The sequence below is a fragment of the Arvicanthis niloticus genome, chromosome 5 (genome assembly GCF_011762505.2).
Source record: "Arvicanthis niloticus isolate mArvNil1 chromosome 5, mArvNil1.pat.X, whole genome shotgun sequence".
NCBI lineage: Eukaryota > Metazoa > Chordata > Mammalia > Rodentia > Muridae > Arvicanthis > Arvicanthis niloticus.
In genome coordinates, this window is record NC_047662.1 from 37,266,733 (window position 1) to 37,282,008 (window position 15,276).

A 15,276-nucleotide genomic window follows, 5' to 3' on the forward strand; every position below is an offset into this window, starting at 1 on the left:
AAGAATCCCTGGGGCCAGAGACCTGACATCACAAAGTCAGAGCAATCTACATACCACACCGGGGCTCTCAGAAGACTCCCAGGGGAAGGAAAGGGGCAGCTTATTTCCAATCTTGGTGTTATAGTTTTATTAATTCTACCCAGGACACAAGATAAGTACAGCAAGATAACCAAAGATAATGGACTCCCTGTTGGATGCTCCTACATGGCCCATCGCCATTATTACCTTACACGTTTTACAGCTTGGTATAATAAACACCACTATCCTCACTGAGAGCTGCGAAGAAATAAACTCTAAGTAACTTGTCTGGGAAACAAAGCCCATGAGTGGCTGAGCTGGGACTTGAACCAAAGCAGCAAGGCTCTGGGTTCTAAGCCTCCCTGGGAAGAACTCATTCCCACCATTCATTCCTAGCTATCCAGCTCTGGGCCACCTTCTTTAACTTTGCCTGTTCTTCATGTCCAGTGGACAAAATAATAGCATGTACCTGTAGAACAGCTGTGCAAATGAAATGCCTGTAAACTACTAAGAATGGTCCTGCTACTTTATAAATGTACAACTGTTAGCAAAACCAAAGCTGCATTCTATCATTTAAACAGCTTTCAAAGGGAGGGGATCAGTGGGAGGAGGCTGGTGGGAGGGCACAGCTTGAGCAAAGGCCAGAAGGATGAGGACCTGGGGTCTTGGTCTGTAGCAAGATTGAGGACTTGTTGGAGGACAGACAAGGCCAGTGCTCAAGTCACAGACAGAATTCACTTCCTAGTTTTGGATGTCCAGGGGCTGGGAGCCTTTGGGCCATTCTGCAAATCTGCTGGTCTCACCTCAGGTGGATGAAGAGATGCAAAGGGAAGACCATCAACCATGCCACTACAATATGCAGACATTCACACTACAGGACTGCTGGTAGCCATGACCTAAGCCCTGATACCGGATCCCCTCTTGATATCTTGGGAAGTTATAAAGGTCCATCTACCCAGTTCCCTGTTGTCTGGGTATAGGTGGGAGGCACCATTTCTCTTCGTCATTAACTCTGGTAGGACAAGTGCAATCCTGGGCATACATCAGGTCTGCAATAAAGGCACAGTAATTCTTTAGATGGGGAAATATGGTCTTCTGTGGGGGTGGGTACAGGCTTCTCTATTAGAGCTCCTTTTAAAACCTGCTGTGTGATGGCTAATGACCCCACCTCAACCTCAACCTCTTCTTGGTAAACAGCTTCTCAAAAGCACAGTTGTTTATTATAAACATGGTGTTTGATGAATTTTATCTCCTCAGTTACAAACAGGAAAGCAAATCTCACCTTGTGGATCAATGTGGTATTCTATTTGGGAACCCCTCCTTCAACTTCACCAGGCTCAGCCCCCATCTTGGAGGTATGCCTCCTCTTCAAGCCTGCAGCTGAAGAAAGGACCATCAAGGCTGCCACAGCCAGAATTTTAAATTATTTATTAAAACAAGCACAAGTTACGAGAGAATTTTGGTAATCGTGGTTGGCTAACGTTGTATGTCACATATGCAATCTGTTTTGTGTGACTCCACAGCTATCTGACAGTGCCTGTGACTTCATGTCTGGGCAGTAGGCACAGCATTCCTCAGAGCAGGGTGCAGGGCTTCCTCTCGGACACAGCAATCCGGCTGCCCTGGGTTTGCGCCGCCTCCCTCCACAAATGACCTGGGAGAAGGCGGCAGCAGCAGATAAAGATGCGAAGACACCAGTCTCTACGTTCTTATCATAGTAACTACTTAAAATCAGTTGAGACTGTGGGGAAGAGGATTAAAACCCAAGTGCATGGATAACCTCTTGGGGAAATCCATGGGCTTGCAGTGCCAGTTTCAAGTTCTATGACTGCTGGAAGAACATGGTTAAAAAAAGCAAACATATTTTTAAAAAGAAATAATACTGACTTTAGCAGCAATCCCAAACATGGAAGAGGATGATAAATGAGGAACACATTCCGGTCACGGCAAAGAAAGATTATGTGCTTCTCTGTGCTACAGACTGGAAGACTGATCTGGTTCCCTGCCCTTCCAAAATTGAGGGGATGGCTTTTCTCAGCCAGGAGAGAGGACAGGCAGAGAGGACGTCTGTAGGACAGAGGAAGGTGGGCGGATCGCCAGAAGAAGGTGACAGTGCAGGGGGAGAAGAGGCATATGTGTCGGCAGCTTCTGTCAGCTCCTGAAAGCTGGCTCCCTGAAGGCTGCAGCCCCAGCAGCCCCCACCGCAAGCTGGATTCGGGATCTGCACACTGGGAGCATTTGGAGCCTGGCAAAGAGATGTTCCTGCTGCAGGCGATTATGCAAAGTGACAAGTGATTGCTTCCCTTTTCAAAGACAACCCCTTTGGAAAAAGCTTTCTCCTTTCAGGACCCAAGGGAAATGGGGGATGGGTGGGAACCTGGGAGCCTTTCTGGATGGTAAACGCCTGCTGGGGCTGCAGGGCCGGTCCCTCCGCCTGCTTCACACTTTGACCTCAAAGGTTTTCAAGGGGCACTGCCTGGACAGGCCTACAAGGTGTGCCGGCAGTGGTTCAGAGCCCTGCGGGTGTTGAACACGGGATTGCATCTTGGCTTCGGCCAGCCTGGGCCAGGGCTCGCCTTCGTGCCAGGCGAGATTTGGATGGAGGGGACAGCTTCATGGAGCAGAGGCCCTCAGTTAGGGCCTCTTGTTCCTCTGCCAGTTCATCCTCCTCATGCTGGGACAGCTGGCGGTTAAGGGCAATGGCCTCGGCTGCGAAGAGCGTCAAGTCCATGGTGCTGCTGTTTCTGCAGGGCCAGGGAAGGCATGGAGAGGAGGGCAGTGGTATTGAGATCAGCCAGGCAGGCTCTTGGATGCACCTACCCACTGCTGGGTTCTACAATCCATCAGACTTTCCTGGCCCATGCTGCTCTCTCCAAAGCAGCTTTGCCTGGTTTAGAACCTTGCTTGACTAAGATGAGAATGGGCTTTGAGCCTCGTGGGCAGGGCAGTCAGGGCAAATGGTCACTTCTCAGAGCACCCTCTCCAGGCTCTGCTGTTGCCCCAGCTCTTCCCAAGCCAGGGGCTGCAGCTGTCTCCTTTTCCCCAAGAGCAGGGGCTCTGGGCCGGGCCTGTGCTACCTCTATCTGTGCCCCTAGAGCCCAGCCTAAGCAGGGCACATGCAAACATCTGCAAGAGCTACACCAGGTGGGAATGCCAGCCAGGTGGAGGCAGCCTGGGGTGAACAAAGAGAGACCCTTTTGGGTGGCTCCTCCTAAAAGCTGCAGTGGTTCAGAGCCCCATGGATGCTGATAGGGGTTTGCACGAGGCTGAGTTCCCAAGGGAGTTTCTGCCCAGCCCACCTCCATTCCCATGGGCAGAGCTTGGTGGGAATTTATCTCCAGCTGCTCTGTGTCCTAGCACAAATAAACTTGAGCCCCTTTCCATCTCTAAAATGGATTCTGGAAAACTTAAACTTGTTGTGAAGAAATAGCACAGACATTTGTTGCATGGAATTTCAGTTGCTGACATATACCATGTGACTGTATCACCCAGTGTCATCTCTGATGACTGTGCATGATGAAATTGTATTTCTTTTCTCTTTTCTATTTTTAGTGCTGGGGTCTGAAGTCTGGGCATTTCTCTCACTGCGTTCTTCAGGACGGCCTTGGTCTTTGAGCAACACATGACTGCGCACGAAATGCTTTTAGTACCACACTGGACAGGTGGTAAGTACTTAAGACACAGAAGCCATTATCATTCTTGTATGCCTAACAGTATATGTGGCAACTTGTCCCTCTGCCTTAAAGAGGCCCTGAACCCCTCCTCTCCTTTTGCTACGAGCAGAACCCTCTGTGAAGATGATCCAGAGATAAGGGCCATCTTTGGGGTGTAAATGGTGATTCACAGTCATGTTCAAGTGAGTAGAAAACAAGGGTTTTCCTGCAAAGAGGAGCTTAGATGAAGCTGAGAGAAAGGAATCTATGGAGAACTCTCCAGAGAGGGCCTCAGAGCCTGAGGATGGGCCCATCCCCCACACGTGGCTGAGATCTGAGGGAAAGTCAAGGCCAAGGTAAGAAGGCAGTGGGTAGGATGGAAGCGTTTACCTCTGAAGGACTTGCGGCGTGGGGAGTCCCCTTTCTGGAGCTTGCTAGAATGGGAAGGACAGAGTGTGGGTAATGCTGCTCCCACCTTCCAAGAGCTGCCCCCACCCAGGCCAGCAGAGGGGGCGTGTTACTGCAGGTGCTTGGCCTGGCATGGAGACTTGGTTATGCTTACTGCAGGATCAGACTTTCTGAAGACAGAGCAAGAGAAGTACTCTGAAGTCACGGCTGCCTCCCATGCCCTCTCTCCCTTCCTGCTAAAGTCTTAGTTGCTTTCTAAGACCCAGTTCAAAGGTCACTTTCCCTGCCACCCTCCTACCCCATTTCAAGCAGAGGCCTTGCTCCTTTGTGCCCCCCTCTAGTACTTTCTCCAGCACCCATCACACTGTTCTACAAGGTCTCTCTCTCCAGGCCTGGGGCTTACTCCTCTCTCTACTGCATGGCTCTGACATGGTGTGGATAGGATTTAGCTACTGAGCTACCTTGACATCGCTCTGGGCTGGCAATGCTTGCCTCTTTTCAGTAGCCGGGTGACAGAGGCTGGTGAGGGCATGGCAGACCAAGGACAAAGACTTCTTGGAGGGAAAAGCTCAAGTTCTGTGACCATGGAGGATTTAGTTTTATAGTGAGGACTTGGTTTCTGAACTCACGAAAACCACCACCACTTGCCTTTTAGGGCCCTGACTCCCAGCTGCCAGGAGAATCCCATGATCCTAATGCAGTCATATAAGCTGTAGGGCCTTGCTTGCCTCTGGGGACTCTTAGCTAATAATGTTTTGTACTACAGACCCTGAATGGCAACTCCAGACTGCTTCCTGGAATCGGTGCCTCTGCTAACAGAGGGATCCATGTGTCAAATCCTCACAGGGCACTAGGAGTTTGGTGAGAGGGGGTGGCCAGGGTGAGAGGCAAATCTATGGTACATCAAGGGGCTGAGCCGGGAGTCATTCCTTCTACTGTAGGATGACTGGAGCTGATGTCCCACCTGTCTCCAGCTTGGGGAAGCCGCACTGTGGGGTGAGAGCTTCCCTGTGACACCTCCTGTAGGCCAGCAGGGGTTTCATGCCACTCATCCTGTGGTCACTCACCCCTTGTACCCATGGATGCTGCAGAACTTGGGCAGCGCTGAGTCTCTGCTTTGCATCTCGAACCAGGAGCTTAGAGATGAGGTCTTTGGCCTCGTTGGAGATGTGAGCCCAGTCTTTGTCGGGAAACTCGTATTTGCCTTCCTGGATGCTCTCAAACAGCTTGTTCTAGGCGAAGAGAGTTCCTTCTGAAGTCACACTGGCCAGGGATGGCCAGGGCTACGCTGCTACTGATCTGGTCACCCTAACTCCAACTCTGCTAGAAGCGTTGCTCAGGGTTTGAGAGCCTCCTTCCTCAGTCTCCCCTAGGTCCTGCAGTACTACTCAATGACCATGGAAGGCAAAAATGGCTATGCTACTTGCAGGACAGGAGAGGGATGTGTAAACAGCGTCCATACAACGAAGCCTGTTCCTGGCTCCTTTCTTGAAATCTCTTCCACTGTGGTGCACACAAAGTGTTCCATGCCTCCATCTCCTGGTCAGTATTCATCCTTCCTACAGGTCTTGTCTCTTTCCCTGGGCCAGGCATACTTGAGTGTGCTCAGGACTGTTGGTCTCAACAACTCTCCCCCAAAATATTACAGCTGAATATCTCTGTTTTACCTCTGGTATCCCCCTCAAACTTGGGGCAGTCTCTTCTCCTAAACCTGTTTGGTACCCCCACAATCATGCCAACCTCACCTATGCCCAGTGATGCCCAGGTGGCACTTACCTGGCACATCCTGCATACCTCTCCCCGGTCCCAGCCACAGTCAGCCCCACAGTGACCTACAAAGGGGGGGTAGCCACTCAGCATGATGTAGAGGACCACACCCAGGCTCCACAGGTCACAGCGCTTGTCATAGAAAGTAGCCTCGTCCCTAAAGACCTCCACCACCTCAGGTGCCATATACTCTGCAGAGCCGCACTGTAGGATAAGGGCGTGGGAAGGGGAGATGGCAAAGAGAGAGGGTGAGTTTGTGGGTGAGCAGATGGCAAAGTGCAGAATGTATTTCAAGCAAGAGGAAGGAAGGATGAAGTCACAGACAGAAGTCCTAGGGAAAGCTGCAGGGCTCACCAGTACCCCAGAGACACAAAGAGAAGTGTCAGCTGAGGCATCATCCCCTATGGTTCACACGGCCAACTCCAAGTTACCTTCCTGCCTTTTGGGTCCTTCTCCAGTGGTCCCAGGAAAGGAGCCCCAGGAGTGCTTCCCTACCTCATCTCTCTCTAAACAGACCTTGTGTGTATACAATGCCAAGGATGGCATGGGTGAGGGATCTGTGGAGATTTGCCTCCATCCTGTACGGGGTTTTTAAAGTGACTTCTGCCCAGCTCTCCACTAGCTTAGAGGAAGGAAACCTAATGGTTTAAAATTCAGGGGCTATCAAGTCTCGAAGAACTCTGATGGCATGTCCAATCTCCTTGTCCTTTAGAGAGAAGAAGGTTCAGGATGGACAACAGCATAGCCAGGCAGTCTCGGGAGACTGCTGAGAGGAATAAGAGACACGTGCTTTGCTTCCCCCTGATCTCAAGCTCACCTACTCCTCCCCAGCCCTCTACTCCTCCACTCCTAACTAATTTGATTATGGATGGTGAGTGCTCTCAAACAGATTATTTTGTTTGCTACTGGCAATTAGAGTTAATGAATTTGAGAACAAGGGAACACTGTATGTTGGATGCCGATATGTAAACATTCCTAATACTGTTGCTTAGAATAAGACACAATATAAGCCTATTTAAAGGCAAGTCTTAAAAAAAAAAAGGCTATTAGCAAAATTCACTGATGAAGCATGCAAATCTCAAAAGAATCATCGTAATTACAGCATATTAAGTATGTGTGAGAGGTATCTTCTGGGGAGCTCCAGCATCACCATTTGAAATGTGAAATGTGAAGGAAGGAAAAGTGATGTTCTGTGCAAGATGTCTGGGACCTCACCGGCTTCCCACAGCACAAACCATGGACTTTCCTGGGTGGGATGATCACTCCTATCCTCTACACAGGGGATGAGGGACTTATGGGGTTCTCTGGAGCTTATGTACAATAGGGCAGTGTCTGTTTTCATCTGGGACAGGAGTCAGGATGCAGCCTGTGCTTGTGGAGACAACAGGCTCCTCTTTGGCCCATGAAAGCTCCAATGATAGTTTCATTAGCAACTGGGTAGGGTCGGTTTGAGAGTCAAAGGACCACTCAGGTCTGAGAAGTGCATCTTGGGGCTTCCTTTCCTTTTTTTTTTTTTTTTTTTTTTTTTTTTGGTTTTTCGAGACAGGGTTTCTCTGTGTAGCCCTGGCTGTCCTGGAGCTCACTCTGTAGACCAGGCTGGCCTCGAACTCAGAAATCCTCCTGCCTCTGCCTCCCAAGTGCTGGGATTAAAGGCGTGCGCCACCACTGCCCGGCGGGGCTTCCTTTCCTATTCCTCTGTTCTGTCACACATTCAAATGCTCCACACACACAGCAGCAGCAGGGGCACAGGCTACGAGGCCATACGTACTGGAGTGGTCAGCTCTGGTGTAGTTATGGGAGTGCAGGAGTTGTTCAATTTTACCCCACTACCTAAGTCAAAGTCACAAATTTTCACCGGAGACACCTGCAAAAGAAGACAGGATCGGTGATAAGAAACCGGAGGTCACAAGGACAGTAGTGTGACCAATAGAGGCTTGGTTGTCAATGGCAGCTGCTCTTCCTACCAGGCCATATTTCCTGTTCTTGGGTTAGCAAGGCACTGAGGACTGACTCCAAGCTCTCCTCTCCCCCATACTTCCTAAGGGAGAAGGGGCTGTTGGTGTTAGATGGTGTTAAGATTGCTGTGACTTAGCTGGGTGGTGGTGGCACACACCTTTAATCCCAGCACTCAGGAGGCAGAGGCAAGTGGATCTCTGAGTTTGAGGTCAGCCTGATCTACAGTGAGTTTCAGGACAGCAGGAAGGCTGACCTTGAACTCACAGAGATCCACCTGTTTGTTTCCTGAGTGCTGAAATTAAAGGCATGTCTCCACACCTCCTGTTTTAGCAATTCTTAAATGCACAACCTAATGTTGTACAACCTAATAATATACCCCATTACCACCAGCAGTTTTGAAAATTCTTCCACCCCTCCAAGTGGTACTTGCAAGTACTGCCCATTTTTGACCCTCATCTCAGGCAGCTCTAACCTACTCTTGCCTTGACTGATTGGCCTGCTTTAGATATTTCATGTAAGTGAATGTACATACTTGTACATGTAGCGCCTTTCACTTGGCTTAAGTGTTTTCACTGTTGCTATTTTGGGCAGTGCTGGGAATGGAACCCCAGGCCTTGCATGCTAGCCTAGTACTCTAGCTGTATCTCCAGTCCTGGCGTAAATGTTCATGTATATTACAGCGGGTATCAGAACTGCCTTCTGTTTAGGGTTGAGTAATACTCCATCATATGTAGAGATCACATTTTGTGGTGGACACAGTGGCTATTAAGAATGATGTTGTTATAAAAGCTAGCACACAAATACCTGTTCCAGTTTCTCTCTTCAGTTTTGGGCACATTTGTAGGAGAACTGCTGTTTCTACACTTAGCCCTTGGAGGACCTGCCAAGCCATTTCCCGTATCTCACAGCACCAGCGATGTATAAGGATGCCAGCTTACCTACACCTTCCCTGTCAGGAATCATCTTCTACTAAAATATAGCCAGCCTGGCAGGTGTGTAGTAGCCACTTTCATCTGCAGTTCATTAATAACTTAGAGTGTAGAACATCATTTCATGTGCTTGCTAGCCATCTGCAAGTCTTTGAGGAAAGTCTATTCAGGCCCTATGACCATTTCAGAATTGAGTTGCTGTTCTGTGGCTGAGTCTTAAGAGGTCTTTATATGTTTTAAATGTTAAACCCTGATCAAATATGTAACTTTCAAATATTTTTCCCATTATTTAAGTTGGCTCTTCAGTTTCTTGATAATGCCTTTTGACATTTAGCTTCTCTTAAAATTTAGTTTTCTCAACCATAAAAAAGGGGCAATAAACACAAACCATGGAGAACAAACCAAAGAGAGGACCTGAAATGCTGTGTAAGTCAGAGGCAGCAACGGAGGCTCTGAGCACCCACAGGGCTCTAGTTCCATCTGTCCATCCAGGCTTCTCCATTTGCCATGGAAAGACCTTCTGTACGTTTTTTTTAAAACCTAAGTGTCAGTTTCTTCATCCATAAAATGAAGATAATAGTAGTATTTATCTTAAGATGTTTTTATACATACTAAATAAGCATAAATGTCTGGCACAATGTAAATATTTGAAATGTTAACTGTAATTATTATTAATGATCATAATAATGATATATTATGAAGGTATATGCAGAACCACTTTAGGATGTCACAATCACAAAATCTTTGTTTTTGATTTGTGAGACAGGTTCTATGTAGCCTTGGCTGTCCTGGAACTCACTCTGTAGCCTGGCTGGCCTCGAACTCAGAGATCTGCCTGCCTCTGCTTCCCCAATCCTGGGATTAAAGATGTGCACTATCTCAATCAGCAGAAGCCACAACTTTTACTTGAGTTAATACATTAGCATCCCACAAAGAACTGTGTGTAGTGAACTGGTTCACACGTTCACTTCTGCTGCTCCTTAGCTATGAGCTAAAACGTCTGCACCAAGGCACATTGTTCTCGCATTAGTACACTCGTGTACACACATGGAGCTGTGAATGTGGGCTACGGTACTATCAACCCGTCTAACAACAGTTTGTTAAATCCAGACACTTCCATTTACTGGTAGACAGGCTAAGGTAATGTTTACATAGGGTGCCTTGTTCAACAGAAGCATTGGTGCTTTATCATTAATGAGCACCTTTGGAGATAGAAATAGAAACAAACTCTTATCAAGAACTTGCTTCCTAATTATTACTTCTAATAGTGGACACCATTTTGCATAATACCCTACCACAGTTAGCACTTATGGGCAGGGACATAGATTTCAGTTGTCTCTGACTCACACCAACTACTCTGAAGCACTGTGTTAGAAAATATTAATGCTGTTCAAAGCTCACCTATTTTAAAAGCTTGCAGGCTGAAGCCAATCAAACAGATGATAAGATCAAAACAGCACAAGGACTAACTACCTGGAATTTTGGGGGGAATAGGGGAGGGGTGGCGATTATTTCAGACAGGGTCTCCTTCTGCAGCCGGGGTTGGCTTTGAACTCATGGTGACTCACCTGTTTCAGCCTCGTGAGGGCTCAGATTACAGGTGTAAACTGGAATGTGGGGACATTACATAGTAGGTACAACATTCTCATGTGTTCATACTAAGCTGCATTTGGTACTTGGCCAGGGGAACTTCTGACTCCCTGCATTGAGGCAGGGAGGTATTCCTGATCAACATGAGCTGTAACATCCCAAACCAAGCCCTGAGTACCTTTTCTGGAGATTCACACAGTATGTTTTCTGGCTTCAGATCACGGTGAGCAATGCCTGGAGTGACAAGCAGCAAAGAAAGGGTTAACATATGCACATAATTATCAAACATTCCACACACAATTAATTTTTTCCAAATGCTGCTGTTCGCAGATTAATTCCCAATTATGGTACATTAAAAAATCAACGAGCTGCAGGAGGCAGCAGTAACCAGAGACACAAACCCAAAGCACAGTTGATTCTGCCAAGCTCTTTTGAAGTAGAGGCTTTAGAAGTCTGGCAGGGATAAGAAGCGCTAAACGAATCCCAGGCAGCCTACTTTCAGCACCGCAGAGACAACCGAGAATTCTTACTGTGCCACCTGACATAAAGCAAGGCAGACAGCCCTGCAAATGGCAAGGCTTGGGTCAGCGATGCAGAAAAAAATCAGTGCCTTGTTTGAGAACATCTTGGGGACCTGGACGGCTCTCCCTCATTTCTTCTTGTGTAATTGATTTTAGAGAAAAGAGTCCTCCAGTGTGGCTCCTGGAATGCTCTGAGGACTAAGTGTTCCTCTACAATTCCCCCAAGGCTTCTCGGTCCTTCTTACCTGCTCTGCACCACATGTGTGTGCTTGGCCGCCCTGCCTGCAGCAGAGCTTTGATGGAGCACACAGCTCTTCAGAGGAGACACCCCAGTGTTGGGGACAGACCTCCTACAGAGGCCTGCAGATAGCAGCTGCCCCACAAGGGTGTTAAATCCTGCTGAAATGGCCAAGAAGTCACCTGGGGAAACCATCTTGTAACGATAGAAAGGGACAGAGCAAACAAACGAGGCCATGGTGTTCTGGCAGAGAACATGGTATTCTACCCTCCACCCCGACAGCACACAGCACACACAGCACTGCTGCAAGGCCTAAAAGATTGGACATGCTGCTTCAAAGGCCTGGGAAGCAGCTGAAGATACGGAGCGATGGGGAAAGTGAACTCGCCACATTCAAACTCCCTGGATCAACTTCGCAGGCAGTTCTCCAGCTCTCTATTAACAGGCCCAGCCTTCTGAAGTTACTTCACTAGAGAAGAAAGCTGAGCTCCAGCGAGCTAAGTAACTTCATCAGTCACCTAATTGAATGAGAACCCAGGGCAACGCAGCCCGGGCTGCACAAATTGAGTCAGGCTACTGCTCACCGCACTAAAAGTGAAGGATATTTTCCATTATGGCAAGTGCTCCCACAGAAGATCACAAGCCGCACACAGAGCCTTACTCTCCAAATAGGTGCCCGTGGCCCACCTGTGCCTCAGCCCGGGCACTCCGGGAGCCAGGCTGTAATAAAGGGCCTGCCTGAGTGAATGCTCCAGCCATTGAGCTGCTCTGGTTCATTTCCCAGAGGTTAAGCTGCAGTGTGTCCAGTATTTAAAAGTAGGGAACTTGTTTTGAGACTGACCCATTCTTGCCCAATTCATCTTCCCGGCATGAAGTTATTTAGAAAACAGCCAAGTTCACCTGGAAATCGTTTTTCATCCTCTCCAACTTCTAGTCACATGGGCAGTGGGCCAGCTAGGTGGTAACAAGCACTTCAGAACTTCTAAGACACCATTGGCCTCTGTTCCCTTTAGTGCATTTTTGTAAATAAATAAATAAATAAATAAATAAATAAATAAAACTGCCTTTACTCCCTCCTCCAAGGTATGGCTCCTGTGAAAAGCGTGACCCAGTTTTGCAATCCACAGAGGCAGCTTGGGGAGCAGTTGTAAATCTTTGTCAGGCAGGTGTTCCCTGCATGCACCCCAGCTTTCAGAGACAGAACGGCTTCCATTCATCATGCTGTGCGAAGCACAGATGCCCCCTTCTAGGAATTTTCAGCTCAGGTGCAAAGTCAGGGCCTCAGCATGGACACTAGCAGTCTGCAGATCACGCCCAGCCACCGAGGAGCCTGACGGGCTGCTCACCTGCCACACCTGCCATGCCTACCACACCTGGCTATGCTAGATGCCTCAAAGAATGGGATCCGTGAAGGCATGCCTGCAGCTGGGTCGGAGCACTCAGCCACAGCTGTGCAGGAAGTGAAGCTAACAAATTATTTGCTCCACCTCCATTTCCCCACCCAAACCAAGGAGAACGCTTTACTTCAAGAAAGGTAATTTAGAAGTAAAAACTCTTTATGTGAAGAGAAAGTAACATTTAACAAAGCCCCCTCACACATACATGATATACATATATATATATATATCATATATATATATATATGATATATATATATATGTATGTGTGTGTGTGTGTATGTGCATACATTTATATGGCACTGCTCTAAGCCTTTATTATATATGAATTTGTGTATGTAGCTGAATGAATCTTTTCTGTATATACTGTGTATATATGCATATACATGACAAGAACTATGCACGATTACGGCATCACTTACATGGGTACAGTTCCTGAAATGTGTACACACATATGCCCATAAGACATAAAGAAGATACAGTCAACTACATAAACAAATTCACCTAATACATAACGTGTTAACTGCCATGGAGGACACTGCCATCTCTTTAATCCTTACTACAATGCTACAGGATACGTGTTACCACTGAAGGAACACAGAGGGTAACTCAGTTTTCTGTGGCATTAAAACATGTATGTAATAGTCCAACAGACTTATGGACGTGCACAAAGATTTAATTCACTACAGATTTAAGATTTAAGAACTACAGAAGTTCTTAAATTATCTGATACGGAAGACTACCTAATCCTACCAGGCCAATGTGAAAGAGATACAGGCGATATGCTTTAAAAGATGGAATGATGCTAAAATGCTCACGTGTGAATGGGCCATTCATTTATGAGTTTGACATGATTTGTAAGGAAAAGGAGGGGCTGGGGAGACGGCTTGTTAATCATTCTTCCAGAGGACACAGTTTAGATTCCAGCACCCACATCAGGCAGCTCAGAGCCGCCTGAAAGCCGAACTCCAGGGGCTCTGATGTCTCTGGCCTCCTTGGGTATACCCCTTGCACACGTCTCTGCTACTTTGTGGGTCCTTCTTTTTTGTGCCTTTTATTCCCCCTTCACCCTATCACTAGAAAGGAGAGAAAGAGGGATGAGGGGGGAGATCTCGGAATCCGGTTTCTGTCTTCTTTGAACACAACTAGTAACAAACTGCAACCAACCACCCTGAATGACTAACAGTGTATTGGGGTTCTAGCATTTATACATCCTCTGAAAAGTTCACAGAATTTCAAATGTCGCACAATCACAGAAACTATCTACAGCTGGCAAAACTACGCCTCTGCTGGAGCACAAGGCAAATCACAGTCAGTTGCTGTAAACAACCTGAAGACACTCCACATCCCCACACCTGGGACTAAAACAAAAGCATATTCTTATAATATTCCCATGTTTTTTCAAAGGAACCCAAAATTCCAGAATTCTCAAAAATGTCACTACACACCACCACAAAGACTCACACATGCACAATTAAAAATCAAATGAATTCTAAAAAAGAAGAGAAACATCACCTATATAGAACCATAGTGCACAGACCACACATGCTTTGGGCACTGTGAATCCAGGCTTTTGCCCTTCTTTTCACTGTACCTCTATCTTGTAATTCTACCACCCCTTATGTTCCACAGTGAAGCCTTGGAGTCACACACCTCCTCTCCCTTCCTAGGTGGACAAGTTTTGAATCATGAGGTGCCAGCTGTGCCACCTCCTGGATAGATTCCCTGCCAGGACTGTGTCCTCTACCTTGCTACCCAGAGGCTGGCTGGCCCAACCTGCCCAACTTGCCCACCCAAATTGAAGGCTCGGATCACCTTTAGTATGCAGGAAGTCAAGGGCAGTGGCGACATCTCGCACCACTCTGCTGGCTTCTAGCTCATTGAAGTGCTTCCGCTTCTGGATGTGTGCTAGGATGGAGCCTGGGGGCAGAGGGACAAGAAGGAATGGCTTTGTAGGCTCTGGTAAGCATAACTTCTTTAAGGACAAGTTTGCAGTAGAGACAGACTTACTTATTGATTAATGTCAAGCACCAACTGCGGTGCTTGGTACAGTGGGTCCAGTCTATTTCTGCTGAACCAGATTGCTACCTTCTATGCCTGTCTGCAAGGAGTTCAGATGCAGAAAAATTACATACAAGGCAAAAAGATACTAATGCCACTGGGGCTGATCTGGCTTCTGAAGTCAAAAAGAAACTAAAAATGAAAACACACAGGGCAGTGGGGCTTACAGACATTTCCCCCTCTTGTTCTGAACACAGACAGGCTTTCCAGTGGAAATCCCCCATATGTCTCGTGTAAGCAAAGCCTTGTGGGTGGGGGAAACGAAAAGGATTGCTCTTCCTTCTAAACCTTCTCCTTCACATGTTAATTTTATTAATTTAAAATTGTTATTAATTTTGTTGGCAATGATTACCATTTATTGAGTGTCTACTATGTGTCCAAAACTGTTCAATCCTCTTCAAATACATTATCTCAACTCAAATGCACAAAATGAGCACAACAGCTATCCCCCTTTTACAAATGGGCCACTTCATGTCAAAAAATCGTTAAGCAACTTGCCTAAACTCACACACATCAAGTGGTGGAGCCATGACTTTTGCCCAGTAAATCCAGCCTTGGAGCTTGTGCACACTTCCTTTCCACACGCAGGACTGTGGTCCAGCTGCTGAGGGATGGATAGTCTTGAGCCCACCCATATCTTCTTCATCCCATAGCCTGGCCTCACTAGGGCTACACCTTAATAGATATGGCTACAGGAGATCCTATTGCATCTGGTATTCTTAACATGTAATTCACAGC

General features: G+C 47.3%; 1 protein-coding gene across 10 annotated transcripts in view; it reads right to left on the reverse strand.

The window, feature by feature from the left end:
* Positions 1–1,429: 1,429 nt before the first annotated feature.
* The window catches only part of Mknk1 (MAPK interacting serine/threonine kinase 1), a 39,563-nt gene continuing 25,716 nt past the window's right edge, over positions 1,430–15,276 (reverse strand). For 6 of the 10 annotated variants that reach the window (XM_034502380.2, XM_076934405.1, XM_076934406.1 and 3 more), the window contains 7 exons: positions 14,293–14,397; positions 10,500–10,555; positions 7,615–7,710; positions 5,856–6,050; positions 5,147–5,311; positions 4,062–4,105; positions 1,430–2,762 (listed from right to left, as the gene is read on the reverse strand). In XM_034502380.2, the coding sequence (XP_034358271.1) occupies positions 2,528–2,762; positions 4,062–4,105; positions 5,147–5,311; positions 5,856–6,050; positions 7,615–7,710; positions 10,500–10,555; positions 14,293–14,397 (896 nt within the window). In that variant the 3' untranslated portion in view covers positions 1,430–2,527. Of the gene's footprint in view, positions 2,763–3,414; positions 4,106–5,146; positions 5,312–5,855; positions 6,051–7,614; positions 7,711–10,499; positions 10,556–14,292; positions 14,398–15,276 lie in introns of those variants that run through there. The other 4 variants (XM_076934410.1, XM_076934411.1, XM_076934412.1 and 1 more) reach the window with 4 other exon arrangements.